The sequence below is a fragment of the Podarcis muralis genome, chromosome 6 (assembly GCF_964188315.1).
Source record: "Podarcis muralis chromosome 6, rPodMur119.hap1.1, whole genome shotgun sequence".
Lineage (NCBI taxonomy): Eukaryota > Metazoa > Chordata > Lepidosauria > Squamata > Lacertidae > Podarcis > Podarcis muralis.
The window spans coordinates 7,762,675-7,784,060 of record NC_135660.1 but is presented as its reverse complement, the minus strand read 5'-3'; the positions used below and the strand labels follow the sequence as shown (position 1 = coordinate 7,784,060).

The following is a 21,386-nucleotide window of genomic DNA, read 5'->3' as shown; positions in this document are numbered from 1 at the left end:
TAAAAGTGATTCATGAGGACTAGAAACTTCCTCCGCTTTTGGTAGAGAGCAGAAGAGGAAGGGCACTCATAATCTTAAGGACCAACATTATATGACGCAGAGTTTGTGTATGAAACGCTTCGCTGTAACAGCTTGTGCAAGATGCATCCTTTCCAGCCTTCGCTGGCAGCAGTTTGAGGACGCACCCTCAAGCCTGTTGCTGCAGGCGACTTCCATTTGAAAAGCTACTGTTTTCACGGAGAGGCTTGTGTATCAAATCTCTCAGACTGGAGGTGGAAGGGGAGGATATCCGAAGGAACGGATGCGCCCTGGTTTATTCAGTGTGTTGATTTTGTGCATTGAGCCGGGGCCTGCTTCCCCTGTATAGTCTATTTCCCAGATTGTTTGGGTCTCTCTGGGCATCTGAGAAGAAGGGAGCTTGTCTGTGATCATAACACCCTGAACAACACACCTACCCCGGCCAGCTCAGCAGAGTTTGTTCTGGGACGGGAGACTGCTTGGGAACACAAGAGGGTTGTACATTTCACAGGAGTATGAAGGGTGCAGCCTCGTGGGGGCTTCAATGTTGCAAATGGGCCACCGAGATCTTGCAAACAGGTTGCTGGTTTTTTAAAAACTTATTTTCCTTGGAAACAGTAACTCTGGATTAAATGGGGGGTAAAATGCGACCTGGAATTTCTGATGACAACAGTGTCACAGGGACTGTGCAAGAAAAACCTTACAGGCACGAGGAGCACTGATCCCCACAATTAATAATAATAACAATAATAATAATAATAATAATAATTTTATTATTTATACCCCATCTACCTGGCTGGGTTTCCCTAGCCACTCTGGGCGACTCCCAGGAGAATAGTAAAAACACGATAAAACATCAAACATTAAAAGCTTCCCTAAACAGGGCTGCCTTCAGATGTCTTCTAAAAGTCAGATAGTTGTTTTTCCCTTTGATATCTGATGGGAGGGCCTTGCACAGGGCGGGTGCCACCACTGAGAAGGCCCTCTGCCTGGTTCCCTGTAACTTCGCTTCTCGCAGTGAGGTAACCAGCAGAAGACTCTCGGAAGAGGACCTCATTGCCCATCTAGAAGCTCACTGGGTCTTGCTTTTGCTATAACTCTTTTTTTCTTTCCATCCTGGGTGCGAGTTCCAGACCAGCTAGTGGCAGGGAAGCTCCTCCTATCTCAGGTACAAAGCAGAAAATTGGAGATTCCATGATCACCCATGCCTAGGCTCATGAGCCCCAAAGCCCCCTCCCATGCACCTATCTATGCCTATTCTCTCCTCCACCTCCTGCCCACCCCACCCCCCAGTTCCACCCCTCACTTACCCCATTTATCAGACACTTCAGCAGGTGGGACTGGGAAATGTGTGGTCGCACTGGTGTCGTTGGGTGACACTCCCATCCTCCTTGCCTGACAGCTCTGCTGGCTGGGTCTGATGGGAGTTTGTGAGTCCAGCAACATCTGGAGGGACAACCCACCCCTGAAGTCAGTCAAAGGAAGGGATGGGAGCCGTGCCTCTCTGGAAAACACATTTTTCATAGGATAATAGAACAATTGAATTGTTGAGTTGGGAGGGACCTCCATGGGTCATCTAGCCCAGGCATAGGCAAACTCGCCTCTCCAGATGTTTTGGGACTACAACTCCCATCATCCCTAGCTAACAGGACCAGTGGTCAGGGATGATGGGAGTTGTAGTTCCAAAACATCTGGAGGGCCAAGTTTGCCTGCCACCAGCTGGTCTGGAACTTGCACCCAGGATGAAGGGGGGGAAAAGAGTTATAGCCAAAGTAAGACCCAGGGAGCTTCTAGATGGGCAATGAGGTCCTCTTCCAAGAGTCTTCTGCTGGTTCCATCACTGCGAGAAGCGAAGTTACAACCCCCTGCAATGCAGGAATCTCAGCACAATGTCTCCCATCCAATTTGAAACCATAATGGCCCCTGCTTAGCTTTGCTAACGTGCTAGCTAGCTGCATTTTGGCTTGTGCTTCTCACCTGGCATTTGAGGTCAGCAAATTTTAAGCCCCGGGAGCTATTTCCCCAAGCCTAGAACTATGAATCTCTGCAAAAAGGCAGTCCCTTGGCAGAGGACGGCTATTGTGTCTCTCCATGCCTTTCTTGGGTGCTCTCTGGTCTGGCCAGTGAATGGACCTTTACTCTTTCTTACCCTGCTGGACTATCCCTCCTCCTCCCAAGTAACTTTTCTGCTCAAAGTAGCCCCCCCCCAAAAAAAAAAAAATTGGCAGAAAGTTCAGGTAGATGGATTTGGGAAATGTGCAAGTTAGTCTGAATGGGTCGGAAATATTGGCTGCTATTCAGAGCCAGGTCTCTCTGTGTGTTTTGCCACCTCAGAAGAGGCAGGATAAGAGGGCCTTGCACAAGGCAGTATCCCAAACCCCACTAGTATCTTGCACAGGATTTTAGGATTCACGGTCAGTTTGCATGGGGAGCTGGCCACTCCCGAAGCAGCAGAGAGCATGGAGAGAATTGTGTCACCTCGTCCGCTTCCCGCACTGATGGAAGTCGTCCTGTTGTTGCTCCGTTCCTAAGTGATTTGCACAAACACAATTAACTTTGTCCCAACAAGGATTACATAATAACAGCTTTTGTGCCGATTCTTTCCCAAGTAGCACACAGACAAACTCCCCCTGCCAAGAAGCCGTTTCCAACTGGGCTGGCTGATTATCACAACCTGCTAAGGGTGGCGGTTAACCCTCTGGCGTCATGCCAAGGGCTCTCCATTGATTTCTATGGGACTTCCTCTGGCTTGAAATCAAAAGGGTTTTTAGATCAGCTGTTGTGCAGATCAGGGTGTAAATGGAAGAAGAGAGCAGGGGACCAGTCTAATATGGGAAACTGGGACCCCCTCTGAGTCCAGGGTCTTTTCTGGGTCTGTCAGTCAGTATTAGAAACTGTGCAGCAACGTAAAGGAAGCATAAATTCTCAGAGGGAACAAAGAGATGAACTCTGGACTCAGACAGAATTCAACTGTGCATCTTCCCCAAGGTGAAATTTTCTCTACTAGGTTCAGTCATACCTCGGGTTACAGACGCTTCAGGTTGCATTTTTTCGGGTTGTGGACCACCAAAACCCGGAAGTACCGGAACGGGTTACTTCCAGGTTTCGGCAGTCGCGCATGTGCATAATCGCTAAATCACGCTTTGCGCATGTGCAGACGAGCTGCTGCAGGTTGCGGACGTTGCGGCTTGTGAACGTGCATCCTGCATGGATCACATTCGCAACCCGAGCGTCCACTGTATATATCTATACAGTAGTACCTTGGTTTTAAGAACAGTCTGGTTTAAGAACGATTCGGTTTATAAACTCCGCAAAACTGGAAATAGTGTCTGGTTTGAGAACTTTACCTCCGTCTAAGAACGGAAGCCGAACGGTTGAAGGGCACCGGCGGCGGGAGGCCTCATTAGGGAAAGTGCGCCTCAGTTTAAGAACGTTTTTGGTTTAAGAACAGACTTCCAGAACGGATTAAGTTTGTAAACCAAGGTATCACTGCATCCATATTGGGGTAGGGCATCACATGAATCTCAGCTAGAGTTTGCCATGCATGAGCAATGGGCACATAGAATTGCAGATTTGGAAGGGATCCCTGGGGATCATCAAGTCCAACCCCCTGCGATATGGAGCTTTGCCACCTGTGGGGCAGCTAAAGCCGTGTAGGTCTCATGCATTTACTTATACACAAGGGATTTTCATGCCAGATCCTGGTTTTCTGCAAAAATGACTCTTTTCATCATAACTATATTCCGCCAGTTTGACTAAAAGGGGCCTCAAGGCTGCTCAGAATTTAAAATCAACGAAGTATTCAGGTGATATTGGAGGGGGCTATGCAAAAAGAAGGGGAATAAATGTTTACTCATCAGACACTAGTTGCAGTGCTTCTCTTTGCTTTTTAGAACCATTCTCCCGCTGTAGCCACATGGCATGATACCATACTGTGCTCTGACTTCATGACAACACCATGTAGCTGATCAGATTTGGCTACATGGTGATGTTGCAAAGACAGCTCAGAGCAATGGCACAAAACATTACCCTCACTCTGATTTGGCTTCCCGAAAATACAACATAATCAATCAGATGTGGCAGCGTAGTAATGCCGCAGTGCCAAAGCAGAGGGAAGACAGTGTTTCCTGGCCTCACGCGGGAGTAGCTAAAAAGGAAAGGATGGCTTCAAGTAGCAACAGGGAAGGACATTGCTGCCACTGCCTCAACCTCAACCTGGTGGCACAGAATTGGCAAGGGGAGTTTTTAGTAAAACCATTTGACTCCCATGTGGCATAGCTCAGTTACATACACTTCAAGGTCTAGCAATATTAAATGATTTTGCACCTTTCCTACGACTTCCAAGCCTCCAACAGAATAAACTAGTTGGGCAGGCTTCTCTTGGAAGGGCATTCCAACAAGCAAGGTGCCACCACGGAAAAGGCCCTGCTTCTAAGAGTCGGAGGAGGAAGCAATTTGAGGCGAAGACTGTGATATGAGGATGGGCAGCACAGGTAATGGAACGGCCCCATTACCTTTTTGACACAGCAAAGTTGCTACAAGTTGATTTTATCACAGGGTGAATATTTCGCTTGTTTGCACGCAAGGGACTCCTAGCGAAAGTGAAGCTTTGTCCCGAGATGGTTAATTGCACAAGGAGTTCTTGCTGTCCTGGTGGCCGAATGATCACTGTGGTCTGGGGACATGCCTCAGCAAACAGTTTACGAAATGACCACCCAGATGCACATTTGAGTAAATAAAAAGCACATTTGGGCAGCATTCATGATCGCATGTGGATGCCATAAATCTTTGCGTTTCTGTCGCAGAGCATCTTAGCTCCCACACCAGCCTTGCTGTGCTCAGAATTAGCAAAATTCCATGAATACGAGCAAAGTTGGGAGATCCAATTCCTGGGTATTTTGCCAGGGACATTCAAGAAGTAAGCTCCAATGTTCAGTTCTATATCCAAGGCAAAACATGACATGGTGGGACTGCCACGTTTGTTCATGTCTGCCCTCTTGTTCCTTGGACTGAAATGGGTGGTGATGTCTTATGGAACGTGGAAAGGGACATTGTCACTGGGGGGTGTCAAATGCTGCCATTACCCCCACCCCCTTTCAAGCCGTTGTTATAATTTGTATAGGAAAGCATATATAAATAAATGCCGCCAGACTGAGAAAACCTTATTTTGGTTGGGTGTGTGTGTGACAGAGAGACACTGCATTAATGCAAATCCCTAAACTAGGGTAGCTTCCATAGGGCCCTTCAGACACTGTTGGACTACAGCTCCCATAATCCCTGACCATTGGGCATGCTGGCCTGGGGCCAATGGGAGCTTGAGTCCAACAAGATCTGAAGGCCCAACACATTTTGGCCAACACCGAGAGATCTGCCTCACCCTATTCTTCTTCTTTCTAAAGTTTTAGACATCCAGGGAAAAACCTGTTTTATATGCCCAAGCTTTTAACTGAATTGTCATATCTGGATGGTTTACTTATTTTGTGGCAGCTGGTTTTTGTCTACAACTTTACTTCTGCCCTTACTTATCTTAATATTTCATGCTGTTTTAATTTTTGTATTGGATTGGAGTGTTTTTATTATTACACTTGATGCTTTGGGAAACGTGCCTGCGTTGAAAAGTGGCCCGTGTGTTTTAGCAATAAATGAAGAGAAATGGAATAAAACTTGCCTCAGGTGACAGATTTTGGGCTCCACAGCTAGTGGCGAATGGCCAGCTGTATCATCTGTTCTTATTATTGCGGTGCTTCAGCATGTGGGAAGCGCCATTTTGGCTTATCGTTTTGTTTACCTCAGAGGCCAAAATGTCTTCATCTAGCCCTGAAATTGGGGCACTTTCCTACATGGAGATAATGTAGAGGGGAAATGACATTTAAAGATGGCAAAGGTGGAATTTCCCACAATGCCTCTGGCACCGGGGCACTGTGATAAATTAAAATGGGAGTTAGACCCATCTGCCTGGTGCTGTTTTCAGGTGCTGCTATATGCTACCAGGTAAGTTTCTCAGGGAGGAGAGGACCCACCAAAGGCTACTTTTCCTACGGCTATCTCGAATTCAGGCCTGGCCCTGACCAGGAGCAAGAAAGGGGAAGGGGGCATTGCAAGATGAATCAAAGTGTGTTTCTGTATTTGTCTACTTTCTGTGATGCCAAAAAAAACCTTTGCTTCCTGTCATCCATCATGCAGCCGCTCCCAGCATCCCAGAGAAGAGACCTGAGCCTCTGTTTGACAACTTTGAGTACTTTCAGGATAAGGAAGATGATTTACATAGGAATTACAATGACCGCGCCTACCTAAGTTCTGAGGATTTGGTCCGAGATGACAGCCGCATAGGTATGGTCTAGGTGGGGGTGGGGGGTGGGGAGGGAACACAGAAACCAACTTCCTGATTTTCTTTCTTTTTAAAAAACAGCAACCAGGTTTCTAGTCCTCATGTCTGCAGGTGTGTCTGAATGCAGTGGAAGCTGGTGCTCTAGGGCTAATGGGACGCAGCCCTCCCAAGAACAATGTCAAGCAAGCAAGAAAGAAAAGAAATCGCCCCCCAAATATCAAAGCCACATACTCGGTCCCACTTTTGTTTGAAGTCAGGGACACTCTGCAAACATTCGTATCAATCTATCGTCCTATGGAAAATCAGGCCTTTGCAGCACTCAGCCAAAAAGCCGTGTGGCAGATTGGACTGCACTTCAAGGCAGCCCCGCTATGAAGGCTTCTACTCCCATCTGTAGTTCGGAGGCTCACCAGCATCCATGGTATGGCCTTGTGGGGCTGCCTTGGAGTCCAAACATGCTCAGAGCTGTTTCCTAGAGCCACGCCTAAAACTCAAAGCACCTTCTTTGTAGCTAGCCAGAAGGAAGGTGTGGCTGCTAGTTTGAGCAGCGTGTTTTTAATTACCATATTTTTCGCTCTATAAGACGCACCAGACCACAAGACGCACCTAGCTTTTGGAGGAGGAAAACAAAAAAAAATAAATATTCTGAATCTCAGAAGGCAGAACAGCAAGAGGGATCACTGTGCAGTGAAAGCAGCAATCCCTCTTGCTGTTCTGGCTTCTGGGATAGCTGCGCAGCCTGTATTCGCTCCATAAGATGCACACACATTTCCCCTTACTTTTTAGGAGGGAAAAAGTGAGTCTTTTAGAGCAAAAAATACGGTATTATTAATGCTCCTTAAAAGGGAGAAATGGTGGAGAGAGTGTGCATCTTTCTATGCTATCCTTTTTAATTTTGCTTTATTTTGCAGTTGTTTTTGTGAACTGGGGAGGAGGATCGGGAGAAGAAATGGTTCCCACATTTGTTGGAACTGTAGGGCTTTTGTGTGTGTGTGGGTTTCAGGGAAGTATGGAGATTTTGCATTCCTTTTCCCCCTCAAGGCTTTAAAAAGGTTTTAGTTTGTTTGGCTAATGTGAGAAGTTGGACTAGAATGGCCTTTGGTCTTCTACAGTGGTGATTATACGATGTACTATTTAGACAAAGAATACCTGTGGAATCACCTCTTGCATGCAAAAGGAAGCTCCTCATTGGTGAGGCAGATGCACTCTGTGCATGCTTGTGCCATTTATTTCTTTAGTTCCTAATCAGATCTCCTCTGATCGAGACTTTGGCTTGCAAGGAATAGCTGGTGGTGCTAACAGTTAAACCCTTAGACAGCATCACAGGTCAGCTGAGTAGAATATTCTCTGCATGTTTTCCTTTTCACGATGCCAGTTGTCTTCATACTTTTGAGCATGCCAGAGATTGTGCACGCACCACTTTAAAAATGATCTTCTCTGTCACTGGTTCATTGTGGGGTGTTAGGTATTCTGGTATTCTCTGAATGAAAGGAGTAGCCAGCTAGCCATGACTTACAGCACAAATCAATCAATAGTCAGGTAGCACTTCAGAATGTATTCTTGCATAAGTTTTTAATGGATTGCCAAGACTGAAGCGTCTGATGAAGTGCACTGTAGCCTGAAAAAGCCTATGCCACAATGAATTTGCTAGTTCTTTAACGTGCAAGTACTGTTCATTTTCCTTGTTTGGCTAAAGTTGCACTATGGTCTACTTTACAGGGTTGTTGTGAGGTTCAGAAGATTGCAAAATACTTTGGCAAACTTAAAATGCTGTTACAAAAAAGCAGGATGGTGCAGGGGATGGTTTAGATGCAATATGGGATCATAAATCAGGCGAGCTGCTCCTACCCAGACAACGACATGCTGGATTTTCCGAGGACCTACATGTAAAGTCCAATGTCTGCAGGCCTTAATATCCTGATTGTGTACCAGATTCATTTTTCTTTGATTGTCTGGTTAGGCTTTTTCCATGATTCAAGAGCTGCAGGCGGGCTAGAGAGAGAGCGAGAGAATTCATTTTGTTTGTTCCTCATTTATCAGTGTTGCATGTATGACTATTCCACCTTCCCTCCAATGAGCTCACGGTGGCATAATTCACGAGTCGTGTTTTCTCCATGTTATCCTAACAGCAACCCAGTGAGGCAGCGGCGGAGAAAGCCAGGGATAGGGTGAGCCACCCATAGGGGCGGGGCGAGGGTGGGGTGAGCCGTCTATGGGGTGGGGCCTCCGGAATCTGCCTGCCTGCTCCCACTCAGCTGCCCTGCAGCTGGGGGGGAGGCAGCAGGCAGACCGTTTGGGCTGCACGCGCCCAAGCCACTGCTTCTCTCCCAGGTGAAACTCGTGGCTCGGATGCGCTGCAGGCCCCGCGGTGAATGCCGCCTGGCATTTTGTCACTCCCCTCAGTGGCGACACCTGGGGCAGACCGCACCCACCGCACGCCCCTTCCTCCGCCCCTACTGTGAGGTAGGTTAGGTCGTGAGACTGGCCCAAGGTCACACAGTCAGCTTCATGGCTGATTTTTAACCCTATGCTCCCCAGTCAGGGTCCATTTAATAGCTCTCCACCTTACTTCACGTCCTGGAAATGATATACAACCCCTGTGGAATTCAGTGGAGCTTACTTCTGAGTCACGTACAGCTTCTTGGGCACAAATGTCCACACTACAAATTGTGACAACAGGGATTCCTTCTGAATCGGGATAAAGCACTTTTCAGTTCAGTTAGAAAACCAGGACAACTTGACCACACTCCTGTGACATCTCATTGGCCGAACACTCACGGCCTCCTAGCAGCCCTAGCTACCACCACCTGAATGACTGTGGGCAGCATTGGCTAAAATCTGGGAAGACAGAGGAGTGTGACTGAATCACATTTTTAGAAGTTAGTGGTGGGCTTCACTGCCTTGCTCAGCAGCTTGCAAAACTGAGATTTGGTTTATGCAAATTAAAATTATGCAAACTTGCTCAGATTTTCCAATGGTTCAGGTAGTAGAACCCAATTTTTCCTGTCATAGAATCTGGATAACCTGGATACTTTTTAAAAAAATAAATAAATTGTGACGCTGATTCCATGCAACCTTCCTAATATCTTGAGCTGGTATTTGCTGCACGTGTCAGACACCCAAGTAGGGATGTGGGGAGAAAATCAATCCATTTGCATTTAAAGGCAAACTTCTCTATTTCTCACTTTCCAACATGGTACCCAAACTGAAACACAGCCACCCTTCAAAACTCACATTTCTCTGAATTTTGCAGTGCAGTTTCATTGGCAAAGTTTGCATTAAAATGCATATATTTGTGAGAACAACATAGAAGAATGCATTGTTTTAAGAATAATTGCATTGTAGATAAATAGGTACTGCTCTGGCGGGAAGGTAAACGACATTTCTCTGGTTCGCCAGAAGCAGCTTAGTCATGCTGGCCACATGCTGTACGCCGGCTCCCTCGGCCAGTAAAGCGAGATGAGCGCCGCAACCCCAGAGTCGTCCGCAACTGGACATAACGGTCAGGGGTCCCTTTACCTTTACCTTTTAAGTCGGTGCCCACCACTTCTCTATTAAAGAGAATTTCTATGGATTTCTTCTACCACTGTGTCCATGTTAACTTCCACCCCTGAAACATTCCTACCTCAGGCTTTGGAAATCTGCTAGAATGTCAAGTGAACAATACATTGTTAGCTCTGCTCAACATGTAGCTCCCTATGCTGCTTTGTACTCTAAGACGTTTTAACCGTTGTCTCCTGATAACAGTGTTGTGGGATTTGTTTGTGTAATTCACCAACAAATAATAATAATAAAAATCTAAGGGAGCCAGTGTGGTGTAGTGGTTCAGAGCGGTGGACTCGTAATCTGGTGAACTGGGTTCGCTTCCCCGCTCCTCCACATGCAGCTGCTGGGTGACCTTGGGCCAGTCACACTTCTCTGAAGTCTCTCAGCCCCACTCACCTCACAGAGTGTTTGTTATGAGGGAGGAAGGGAAAGGAGAATGTTAGCCGCTTTGAGACCCCTTCGGTTAGTGATAAAGAGGGATATCAAATCCAAACTCTTCTTCTTCCTCCTTCTGAGGAAGGGAGTTCTGCAGATTAACAATGTGTTGCAGGAAGAAGTCTTTTCTTTGATCTGTCTCGAATCTTCCAGCGTTGGGCTTCATTGGCTATCCATGAGTTCTGCCATTTTGAGAGATCCACTTTCTCCACACCAGCCCATAGCTGTCAATGCTTCCCGTTTTTAAAGGGAAATTCCCTTATTCCGAATAGGATTCCTTGCAAGAAAAGGGAAAAGTTGACAGCTATGACACCAGCCCCAATTTTATACAATTCTGTCATGCCTCCCGTTACTGGTTTTTCCCGCAATCCTCCAATGCAACAGCCTTTCCTCATTGGGAACGTGCTCCTTTCCCTTGATTATTTGAGTTCTCCATTTCTGAACCTTGTCAGGTACAGCTAGTTCACTCTTTGCAGCAGATAGATAGAGGGTGGTTTTTTTTGGGGGGGGGGTTGGGTCATTACTGTTGTTTTTTGCAGAATGCTGAAGTTAATATAATAACAATAGAGGCTTTTTGGAGGACAGTAATAAAGATGATTAATGGCATTTTCCAAAAAAATATACAATTGGGACCAATGCTATCCTTATTGAATTATGTAAAATTCTTCCCCTAGCTAGACAGGACAGCGTCACTTTTGTATATAATTAGAAATGCAATGATGTTATAATTGAGTAAACAAAGGGATTTTTTTTAAAATTTAAGCAATCATACTGCAGAACAGAATTAACTTTTGGAATCAGTTTATGTTTACAGCATTTACACGGTTCCTTGAAAATATACATGGTGCTTTTGTAAGACGGGGACATGCGATCCAACACAGTAGAAATGAATCTAGCACTTGTGAATTTATAAAACCTACAAAGGACAGATCTGTAAAGTGAGTTTACTAGGTCAGTTTATAAATGTGGTTAGGAATAAATTTATCAGTTTTGAAAATGCAATCGCCAGTGTTTAGAGTTTTAATACTTTCAGTATGAGTAAGCATGGTTTTTGTATGTGTGCATGTTTATGTCATCATTTATTGAACTTGTGTTTAAAAAAAGATACAGTGGAGGCATTTATCACATATAAATGTAGAACTGTAGACTTTGAAATATATATATATATATCTAGTTCTTCAGGCTTCCTGGATCACTTGCAATGTATGCAGAATCACAGGCAGTTCCCTTTTGCTCCTCAGATTTTGTGTCCTTGCTAACCAGCGGCTCAGAGACCCAGATGCCCGTGTCCAGTGCAGTGGCAAAAGCCAGGTTCACTCTTGTGCGTTCTCACCTCGTCTTCTCAATCAACTATGAGAGGTGAGTGACACCCAGTCTGATGGGAAGAAGCATGTAGCAGAGGTGGACTTTGGTAATTTCGGGAAATGTGGTGCCCTGAGTGAGGCCAAAATTTGGCACCTCCAATTGTTCCATCTAGCTCAGTGCAGTCATCCCTTGGATCCCAAACGCCTTGCTACTTGGACGTGTTGTCTCCCAAACACCGCAAACCCGGAAGGGAATGTTCTGGTTTCTGAACGTTCTTTGGAACCTGAATGTCCGATGGGGCTTCCAATTGGCTGCAGGACCTTCCTGCAGCCAACCGGAAGCCGCATTTTGGATTCCGAACATTTTGGAAGTCGAAAGGACTTCCAGGACGGATCCCATTTGACTTCCAAGGTTTGACTGTATCATTTACACTGAGTGGCAGGAGCTCTCCAGGGTTTCAGAAGAGACCATTTCCAGCTGTACCTGGAAATGCAGGGGATGAACCTCTGACCTTCAGTATGCAGCTGTGACTCACCCCTTGCGCACATTCACACATGCACTTGCTGCAGCAATAAAACTGTGAGCACATTTGTGCAGGTTCCGGTATGGTTTCAACCTGGATGGGAGACTGAGATTCCTGCAATGCAGGGGGTTCATAGAATCACAGAATTGGAAGGGACCTCAGGGGTCATCTTGTCCAACCCCCTGCAATGCAGGAATCTCAGCTAGAGCATCCATGAGAGATGGCCATCCAACCTCTGCTTAAAAACCTCCAAGGAAGGAGAGTCCGCCACCTCTTGTGGGAGTCTGCTCCACTGCTGAACAGCTCTTACTGTCAGAAAGTTTTTCTGAATGTTTAGTCGGAATCTCCTTTCTTGTAACTGGAAACCAGACTGTCTTGCTAGAGTGGTGCATGTTCTAGTTATCTCCCGCTTGGACTACTGCAATGCACTCTACATGGGGCTACCTTTGAAGGTGACCTGGAAACTGCACTTAATCCAGAATGCGGCAGCTAGACTGGTGACTGGGAGTGGCTGTCGGAACCACATAACACCGGTCCTGAGAGATCTGCATTGGCTCCCATTACGTTTCCGAGCACAATTCAAAGTGTTGGTGGTGACCTTTAAAGCCCTAAACGGCCTCTGTCCTGTATACCTGAAGGAGTGTCTCCACCCCCATCGTTCAGCCCGGACACTGAGATCCAGCACCGAAGGCTAGTGGCGCCTGCCCTGTGGAATGCCCTCCCTTTAGATGTGAAGGAAATAAGCAGCTATCTTATCTTTAAAAGACACCTGAAGGCAGCCCTGTTTAGGGAAGTTTTTAATATTTAATGCTGTATTGTTTTTAACACTCGATTGGGAGCCGCCCAAAGTGGCTGGGGAAACTAAGCCAGATGGGCGGGGTATAAAATATAAATTATTATTATTATTATTATTATTATTATTATTATTATTATTATTATTATTATTATTTTATTATTATTATTAGTTTGGCAAGATGACCCTCCGGGTCCCTTCCAACTTGATAATTCTATGATTCCATAATGCCCAGGTTGAGACAATAGCATGGCAAACCCTGTGCCTAAAACGGAATAGGGGTGATGTAAAGCCCTTTCTTGGGGTTCACATACCAGCCGCCCTGCTCCCCATCTCTCTCTCCCCCCAGACTTCTCTGTTTCATCAACTTCGTAGCACATCTTGCTGACAGGCAGCTGGTGTTCCTCTGATATCATTACGAAACAGCTGAAGAGGCATGGGTGAATCCCAGCCTGGAATTTCTCTGTATCCGTCGCAGGCAGAAAGGCTCCTCCCCGTCACGGTGGTTATTATTTTTTATTAAAAACAAATTTTTTTGGGGGAAAGGCTCCAGTAAACAAGTTCAGCGTCCACATGTTGCCGAGGCCCCAGCTGCCTCTCCTTGCTTGCTCAAGGCTGGGGTCAGCGGGGGTCTTTCTGCCTTCTGCCTGGGGCTTGGCTCCGGGGAGCTGCAATCAATCAGTCTCTCCTGATTGTTAAATCCTCCTTCTGCCTGCTCCGGGAGAGAGCTGCGGCCAGCCTCTCTGCTGTGGTGGTCCCTCCTCTTTTTCCAGGCCGTTGCATAGCCGAGCGGTGACTAATTTCAAAATGCAACCACAAATCCCCAAAAAACAGCCTCAAAGGCTGTCGTTATTCCTTTTTAAGCAGGGCCAAGGAGAGTTGCATTTCTCAAGCTGTGTAAGGGAGAGAGGCAAGCCTCTGGAGGGGCACCATCTATCCTCCTGCAGGGGTTCATTGGCAAAAATCTGGGGGGTCTGCAACTGCGGTTCCTTGCTTGCTGACGGCACGCATAAATCTCCTTCTGGACATTGTATCTCAGTGACTCCTCTATAACTCGGGGGCAGAGGGTGTGCTTTCAATGCAGAAAGCCCACAGGCTAAGTCCCTGCAATCTCGGGGTGGCGTGGGGTGAACCACACAATGCAGAAAGCAGCCCTGAGAAGGACCTTCCTCTGCCTGAGACCCTGAGTAGCCTAGGGTGGCTGTGCAGGCTAGAGATGATGGGAGCTGGAAGGAATCCCCCAGGTCATCTAGTCCAACCCCTTGGAATGCAGGAATCACAGCTAAAGAATCCCCTACAGATGGCCATCTGAACTCAAGGAAAGAGAGCCCACCACCTTCTGAGACCCTGGGCCTTTCTGCATCCTTGGAAAAGTACAAAATGAAGAGATAACCAAATATGCAGTATGGCAATGCAGACTTTGAATGCTTTTAGGCAAGGTGATGTTGCCACACTACCAGATGATAGCAGTAGCAGTCTGGGGACAGTTTTAGCATGCTCTGGGCTGCAAAATCCATTGTCATTTTGAAGGCTGTTTAAAGAAGCTGGCGGAGCACTCTGGAGCTAAGTCAGGTTGGTGGCACCGGTCTAACCTATTCCTTCTGTTCAGTGTTTTCTGTTCTGGTTGCAACCTCAAACCCACAACCTCTGCCTCCTCTTCTGCAGGCTGGGCCAGCCGAGCCGAGTCCGTTTCACAGATGCCAGTGGAACTGTCCTCTTTGAGCATCCTGTGCAAAAGGGCCCCTCCCCCCAGGATAACATGGTGAGTGACCCATGAGGTCATCGTCCCAATTATTCTACTCCCCTGTGGGCTTTGAAGCACTATGTTGCTGAAACAGCAAGGCATGTTGCTGTAGAGCAACCTTTCTCAACCTGTGGGTCCCCAGATGTTGTTGAGCAAGGCCAGAGCTCAGGGATGATGGGAGTTGTAGTCCAACAACATCTGGGGACCCACAGGTTGAGAACCACTGCTGTAGAGGGAAGTGAGGGGCAGGTGGGGCTCGTCCTTCTAGGAGAAGGAAAACTCTCATCCTAAACATCTGCTGCCTTGAGGGATATCTTTGGGAGAAGAAAAGGCTCAAGAGTAAACCCTACACAAATGCAGAGTGGAGTCTCTGATGGTTGGATGGTGCCTTGTATACCTCCTTCTGGCAATTCCTGCAGCCATGTTGGTGCCAATAGCATTGCTCTGCTTCCGTTTGGACCACATCAGTGAGGATTGTCATCTGGGTAGCCCAGGACCTCCATAGACACTATGCCCTGGGGAGGTCACTTCAGTGCTGCTAACACAGCAGTTGACTTCACCCCCGGAGGTGAACTCCATTCTCTCTCAAGACAGATGCCAACAATTGGCCATGCTGGATATGCGTCCGGTCCTCTGGATTTGCGCTCTTTCCAATAGCCTGATAAATTGGCCTGTTTCTTTCTGCCCCTCTCTCTGGACACTGTCTCCACAGATCTGCGGCGTCTGGCGAAACCTGCAAAAGTCTTTGACGCGGCAGTTGAAGGTTGACCAGCTGCACATTTCCCTGGTCAGCAAGTCGCACCCTGAGGGCGAGATACGAGGCAAAATCACCAAGCACCGGGCTCTCCTTGCAGGTAACCTGTGATCTGAGAGTTTTACCTTTGAGTACAGATTGCTGTTTTCTATTCTTTTTAGCGTCACAAAGCAAACAAACAATAAATTAGTAAGAGAAAGAAATGGTGATATACCAAGGTATATCAAGACATCCTAATTTCCCCAGCTGGTGTGGATGTTGTGTGTTGAGGATCTAAGTCTGAAGCAGAGGAAATAAAATCCCACCAGATGACGTAAAAGTGTTCTGGATCCTCCATCCGCCTGGAAACATGCAGTTTATGTGTAATATTTTCCGTCGAGTGCAGATTTCTGTCATTGTCAGCCCTGCAAACACACTCAGAGATCTCACTCAAAAGTTACTGCTCATGATTCAATTTAAAATGCTTGTTGTCTCCCTGATCTAGGATATTTGAAGATCCTTGCCTGTCTGCTTGTTCAGCCTAAACAGTGGTTGTCCTGGACTGTCTGTGGGCGCATGCCTTTTCTTTTGGAGTTTCTCCCTGGCTTTAACCTCAGGCCCATCGCTAGAAGTTTTGCAATGAGGCAACCTAAGTGAGCAGATAGTCATGGCAGAACGTACGTACAGCTGCCTGAGTACAGTGGTACCTCGGGTTAAGTACTTAATTCGTTCCGGAGGTCCGTTCTTAACCTGAAACTGTTCTTAACCTGAAGCACCATTTTAGCTAATGGGACCTCCTGCTGCTGCTGCGCCACCGGAGCACAATTTCTGTTCTCATCCTGAAGCAAAGTTCTTAACCTGAAGCAATATTTCTGGGTTAGCGGAGTCTGTAACCTGAAGCGTATGTAACCTGAAGCGTCTGTAACCCGAGGTACCACTGTAACTACTGACGTGGCAGAGTGTCGGTCTGGAGAGAACTGGGATTGAATCCCTCCTCAATGTGTGAAGCCCAGCCACCTCCTCTCAGCCTAACCCAGGGTTGTTGTAGGCATAGATGAGGTCATCCCAGGCTCCTTGGAGCAAGGATGTAACAGAAACGTGAGGAGCAATGATAATATCTTTAGCAATATTTAACTGCATTGCTCCTTGGAAAAATAAGTTAGATGCAAATGCAATAAATGAACAAATAATAAAATCACTGGGTTATTCAAACTGGAAATGCTGGAGCCACACTCTACATCCAGCTGGTTCCTATCAGCTGCCTTTGTTCAGAGGTCTCCTTGAGAGATCTAAGGCTCAGAACTTATTTAGCCTCACCACCAGAGGCCGGGGTGTCCCCTCTCTGGCCTCACCTAAGGATCCTGACTTCTCACCTCCAGACTAGGCCTGATCTGGGGCTCGGTGTAATGCTGGAATCTCCAGGTCAACCTCTGATGGGGAACCCTACTGGCTGAGACACAACACCACCCAGATGAGCCATTGCGTCCCTCTGGGGACCTTCATGGCTCCAGCTGAGCCCTTGCCTGAGCTTCAGTGTGTCTTGCACCTCTGGTCTTTCTTAGTCCTGTTCTCCTGGCTTGCTCTCCAGTGGCAGAGGATTGAACCTTCCCATGGTTCCGTCTCCTCCTCCCCCAGGTCCTTCCCAAGCAAACTGAGACTTCATCGCCTTGTCTGCCTTTGCTCTGTCCTCTTCATACCTCTTCTGGCTCTGGGAGACCAGGGAAGAGGGTCACAGCAGGAGGGGAAGATCCCTTGGCTTCTTCAGCAACCTGCCTCAGCTCTGCCTCTTGACACCCCCTCTCCACCTCTCCAGCCTCTGCTTCTGCTTCTGAACTGCTCTCTGCCACAGAGTCTCCCTGCTCACTAAACCCTGTAACCTCTTCAGCTTCCAATGCCTCCTCCTCCCAGGCTTCTCCCTCTGACCACTCATTGTCATCCTACCCCACCCCCAGGCTCTGCAACCTTCTTCCCTTTGGGGGTTCCCCAGCTGGTGTCTCCCACCAATCCATGACAAGCACTGTGCTCTTGCTCTCCTCTCCATTTCAGAAACATTCAGTGCTATCCTGACATCCGTCGACGCAACCCACCTTGGCATGGGGGGCATTGCTATGCTGACCCTGAGTGACGCGGAGAACAACCTGCATTTTGTCCTTGTCACCAAAGGGCTTCTGGAGCCGGTGGAGAAAAGTGAGCAAGGGGCAGAAGTTCAGGGGGTTGTGGGGCAGATGCAGCCAGGTGCCTGAGCTTGGCCCAGCCAGGGGAGATGAACAGACAAGACAGGTCTGATGGGTAAAAGCTGGGCTTGTGTCAGAGAGAAGTGAGTTCAACTCCCACAACAGCCAGGGACTAAATTATATCTCCTTCTGGGTGTTACAAACTGTTGACCACAGTTCCTTGTCTCTGAAACAATAGCAATTCGTGTTTGTCGAACCTTGATGAAGATTAGGGCTGGTTCTGTGTTTGAGGGTGCCTGGACAAAGTGCCCTCAGTAGGGGGCCCTAGTGTGCTGCCTTCCCCACCCAGTTGGCCCTACAGAGGACTTACAGTGGCCCTCTGTGGGCCCCAACAGCAGGCCGGGACCTCTCACCATCTGGGGAGGTCAATCAATCAATGTATTGCGCATAGCCAAAGGCCTTTACAATGTACAGTGGTGCCTCGCAAGACGAAAAGAATCCGTTCCGCGAGTCTCTTCGTCTTGCGGTTTTTTCATCTTGTGAAGCAAGCCCATTAGCGGCTTAGCGGCTTAGCGCTATTAGCGGCTTAGCGGGCTTAGCGGATCAGCTGATTAGCGGCTTAGCGGATCAGCTGATTAGCGGCTTAGCGGATCAGCTGTTAAGCGGCTTAGCGGATCAGCTGATAAGCGGCTTAGTGGATCAGCTGTTAAGCGGCTTAGCGGCTTAGCGGATCAGCTGATAAGCGGCTTAGCGGCTTGGGGGAAAGGGGGGGGGAGGAAAAAAACCCTGCAGGAACTCGCAAGACATTTTCGTCTTGCGAAGCAAGCCCATAGGAAATTCGTTTTGCGAAGCACCTCCAAAACGGAAAACCCTTTTGTCTAGCGGGTTTTCTGTCTTGCGAGGCATTCGTCTTGCGGGGCACCACTGTACAGCAGAGGGCAAGGCAAGGCTTTCCTCTGAAATCGCATGACATACCCTATAAAAAGTTTACAGCATAAAAATTTAAAATTAGAGAGCATTGCTATATCCAGAATGGAGTTTCTTAGCTGCCAGAGCAAATTTGGCTATCAGGTGTGTAATCTGTTGATCTTTACTAGCTAGGAGCTCGACTGTCACCTCCTGGGGGGATCGGTCTGAGAGGCAAGTCGAGAGCAGGTGACAAAAAAATTTCCCTGGGCAGTGAATATAAGGGCAAAGCAGCAGGTAATGCATGACACCCTCAACCTGATTGCATCCATAAATGCACATGTGTTCCCTCTGGGGAAGTGTGAAGGGGGACCCAACAGTGCAGACAGAAGCACTGGGGCCAGACCTTCCTCCCACCTCCAGTACATAGTTGTGCCATTGCATCCCTGGGAGAAGAAACGCTGTGATGGGGCAAGTCTAGCTTCATGTACCTGGCACTCCACTCTGCACCAGGTAAATAAAATGGAGGCCCTAGTGAAGCCCACTTTGGCCAAGGAGGGTCCTGAGTGTCCACTGCTGGCTGGACAACCTGTCCTTGAACCCCAGTCATGCCTCTTGAACCCTGATAATGCCTCTTGATTGCCTGGCTGGAAGATAGAGAGGGAGGTGCAAATGTCTGTAGAAACAAGCCTGTTTTGGCAAAGGTACCATTTATATCCTTTGCCTCGCTCACCTTTGCCTCTCCCCACTAAGGGCATGTGGCCCCTGGAAAGCTGACCATAGGAGAATTTGGCCCTTGGTTTGAAAAAGGTTCCCCACCCTCGCTGACCTAGTGGGGCAAGGAAACAGGAGTGGGGGAGATGCTGGTCCAAAGCGCTGCAAAGAGCGGCATTGACGTGTTTCGCCTCTTCCTTCTTCTTTCCCAGAATCCTCCTGGCTCCCCCTGAGGGTGCAGATCCTTCACCAGGACAGGGTCCTGAGGGAGGTGCTGGCCAATGTCTCCTGGCAGGTAAAAGCCGCTGTATCTGATTGCTGAGCCAAACTGCTTGCCGCTTCCTCCTTTGCAGGTGTTACTTAACGGTGTTACTCCTTCTCCTCCCCTTCCTCTCATTTTGCCACATCAGGACCCCGACTTTGCAGAGGTGCTGTCTGGACTGGCGGCTCGAGAAATGCTGTGGCTGGCACAAGGGCAGCTGGAGATCACCGCAGAGGTGGAGGGCAGGTTTCGCCGTAAAATTGCTGGCCGGATCACTACCAGAAAAAGCTGTGACAGTGAGTTTGGAGGAGGAGGAGGGGCAGAAAACATCACCCGTTGGACTTTTGCCTGCTGCACAGCTGCCCATGCAGCTGAATACAGTGCAGACTCCGGTTGCTGTTGATGGCTTCCACATGTAGATTTGGCTCGCACCCATCCTGCCAGCTCTGTACCCTCTTCTTCTTCTTGCCAGTGTGGTGCAGTGGACTCGTAATCTGGTGAACCGGGTTCGCTTCCCTGCTCCTCCACATGCAGCTGCTGGGTGACCTTGGGCTAGTCACACTTCTCTGAAGTCTCTCAGCCCCACTCACCTCACAGAGTGTTTGTTGTGGGGGAGGAAGGGAAAGGAGAAAGTTAGCTGCTTTGAGACTCCTTAGGGTAGTGATAAAGCAGGATATCAAATCCAAATTCCTCCTCTTCTTCTTCTTGCCCCCAGCCATCCAGAGTGTGCTCTGTGGAGGAGACGCCTTGATGCCCACCCAGACAGGGGCTGTGGGCTCTGCCAAGCTCACGCTGCACGAGAATGGGACTTTGGAGTATCAGGTAGGAAGAAACGTCTGGTGGTATTGCATGAGGCTGGAGCAAACAACATTGATACAGGTGTGTCTCTGTATGCGCACGCACTGACACATGCCTGATGCCAGAGCCTGGCAAAACAAGGCACCTGCAGACCCCAGATCAGTTGAGGGGCCATCTCTATGACAGCCATGCTGCCATCTCTGTTCTTCCTTGTTGCAGAAACTGACTTTGCCAGAAGTAGCCTCTGAACTGACATAACCCCATACAGTGTATGTCCCAGAATAAAAAAACACCAGGTCATTCCCACCTTCCTCTGCCACACCAGTGATTTCAAGCTCTCCCAACCAGTTCACATCAGGTTGGCCAGGAAATAAACCAAGCATCTTTACTCACCCCCGTTCCAAAAAGTGAAACATCTCCATTTATTTTCTAGCGAACCCGAATTTTGTAGGAATGCATTTAGGCACTAGGAGATGATATTACTAAATAATATGCCAAGTGAAGGCCACACCTAAGAAAATTGTGTAAGGAAGGACACATTTGTTGTTGTTTAGTCGTTTAGTCGTGTCCGACTCTTCGTGACCCCATGGACCAGAGCACGCCAGGCACTCCTGTCTTCCACTGCCTCCCGCAGTTTGGTCAGACTCATGTTTGTAGCTTCGAGAACACTGTCCAACCATCTCGTCCTTTGTCACCCTCTTCTCCTTGTGCCCTCCATCTTTCCCAACATCAGGGTCTTTTCCCGGGAGTCTTCTCTTCTCATGAGGTGGCCAAAGTATTGGAGTCTCAGCTTCACGATCTGTCCTTCCAATGAGCACTCAGGGCTAATTTCCTTAAGAATGGAGAGGCTTGATCTTCTTGCAGTCCACAGGACTCTCAAGAGTCTCCTCCAGCACCAGAATTCAAAAGCATCAATTCTTTGGCGATCAGCCTTCTTTATGGTCCAGCTCTCACTTCCATACATCACTACGGGGAAAACCATAGCTTTTACTACCGTATTTTTCGCTCTATAACACGCACCTGACCATAACACACACATCGTTTTTAGAGGAGGAAAACAAGGGAAAAAACATTCTGAATGAAACAGTGGATGTATCATTTTTGTGC

General features: G+C 47.9%; 1 protein-coding gene across 1 annotated transcript in view; it reads left to right on the top strand.

Moving 5' to 3' along the window:
* The window catches only part of CHRD (chordin), a 51,583-nt gene that overhangs the window by 8,819 nt on the left and 21,378 nt on the right, over nt 1-21,386 (top strand). Inside the window, exons 4-11 of the mRNA XM_028731697.2 lie at nt 6,202-6,348; nt 11,569-11,686; nt 14,614-14,710; nt 15,405-15,546; nt 17,472-17,612; nt 19,432-19,514; nt 19,630-19,777; nt 20,197-20,303. Of these exons, the coding sequence (XP_028587530.2) occupies nt 6,202-6,348; nt 11,569-11,686; nt 14,614-14,710; nt 15,405-15,546; nt 17,472-17,612; nt 19,432-19,514; nt 19,630-19,777; nt 20,197-20,303 (983 nt within the window). The remainder of the gene's footprint in view (nt 1-6,201; nt 6,349-11,568; nt 11,687-14,613; nt 14,711-15,404; nt 15,547-17,471; nt 17,613-19,431; nt 19,515-19,629; nt 19,778-20,196; nt 20,304-21,386) is intronic.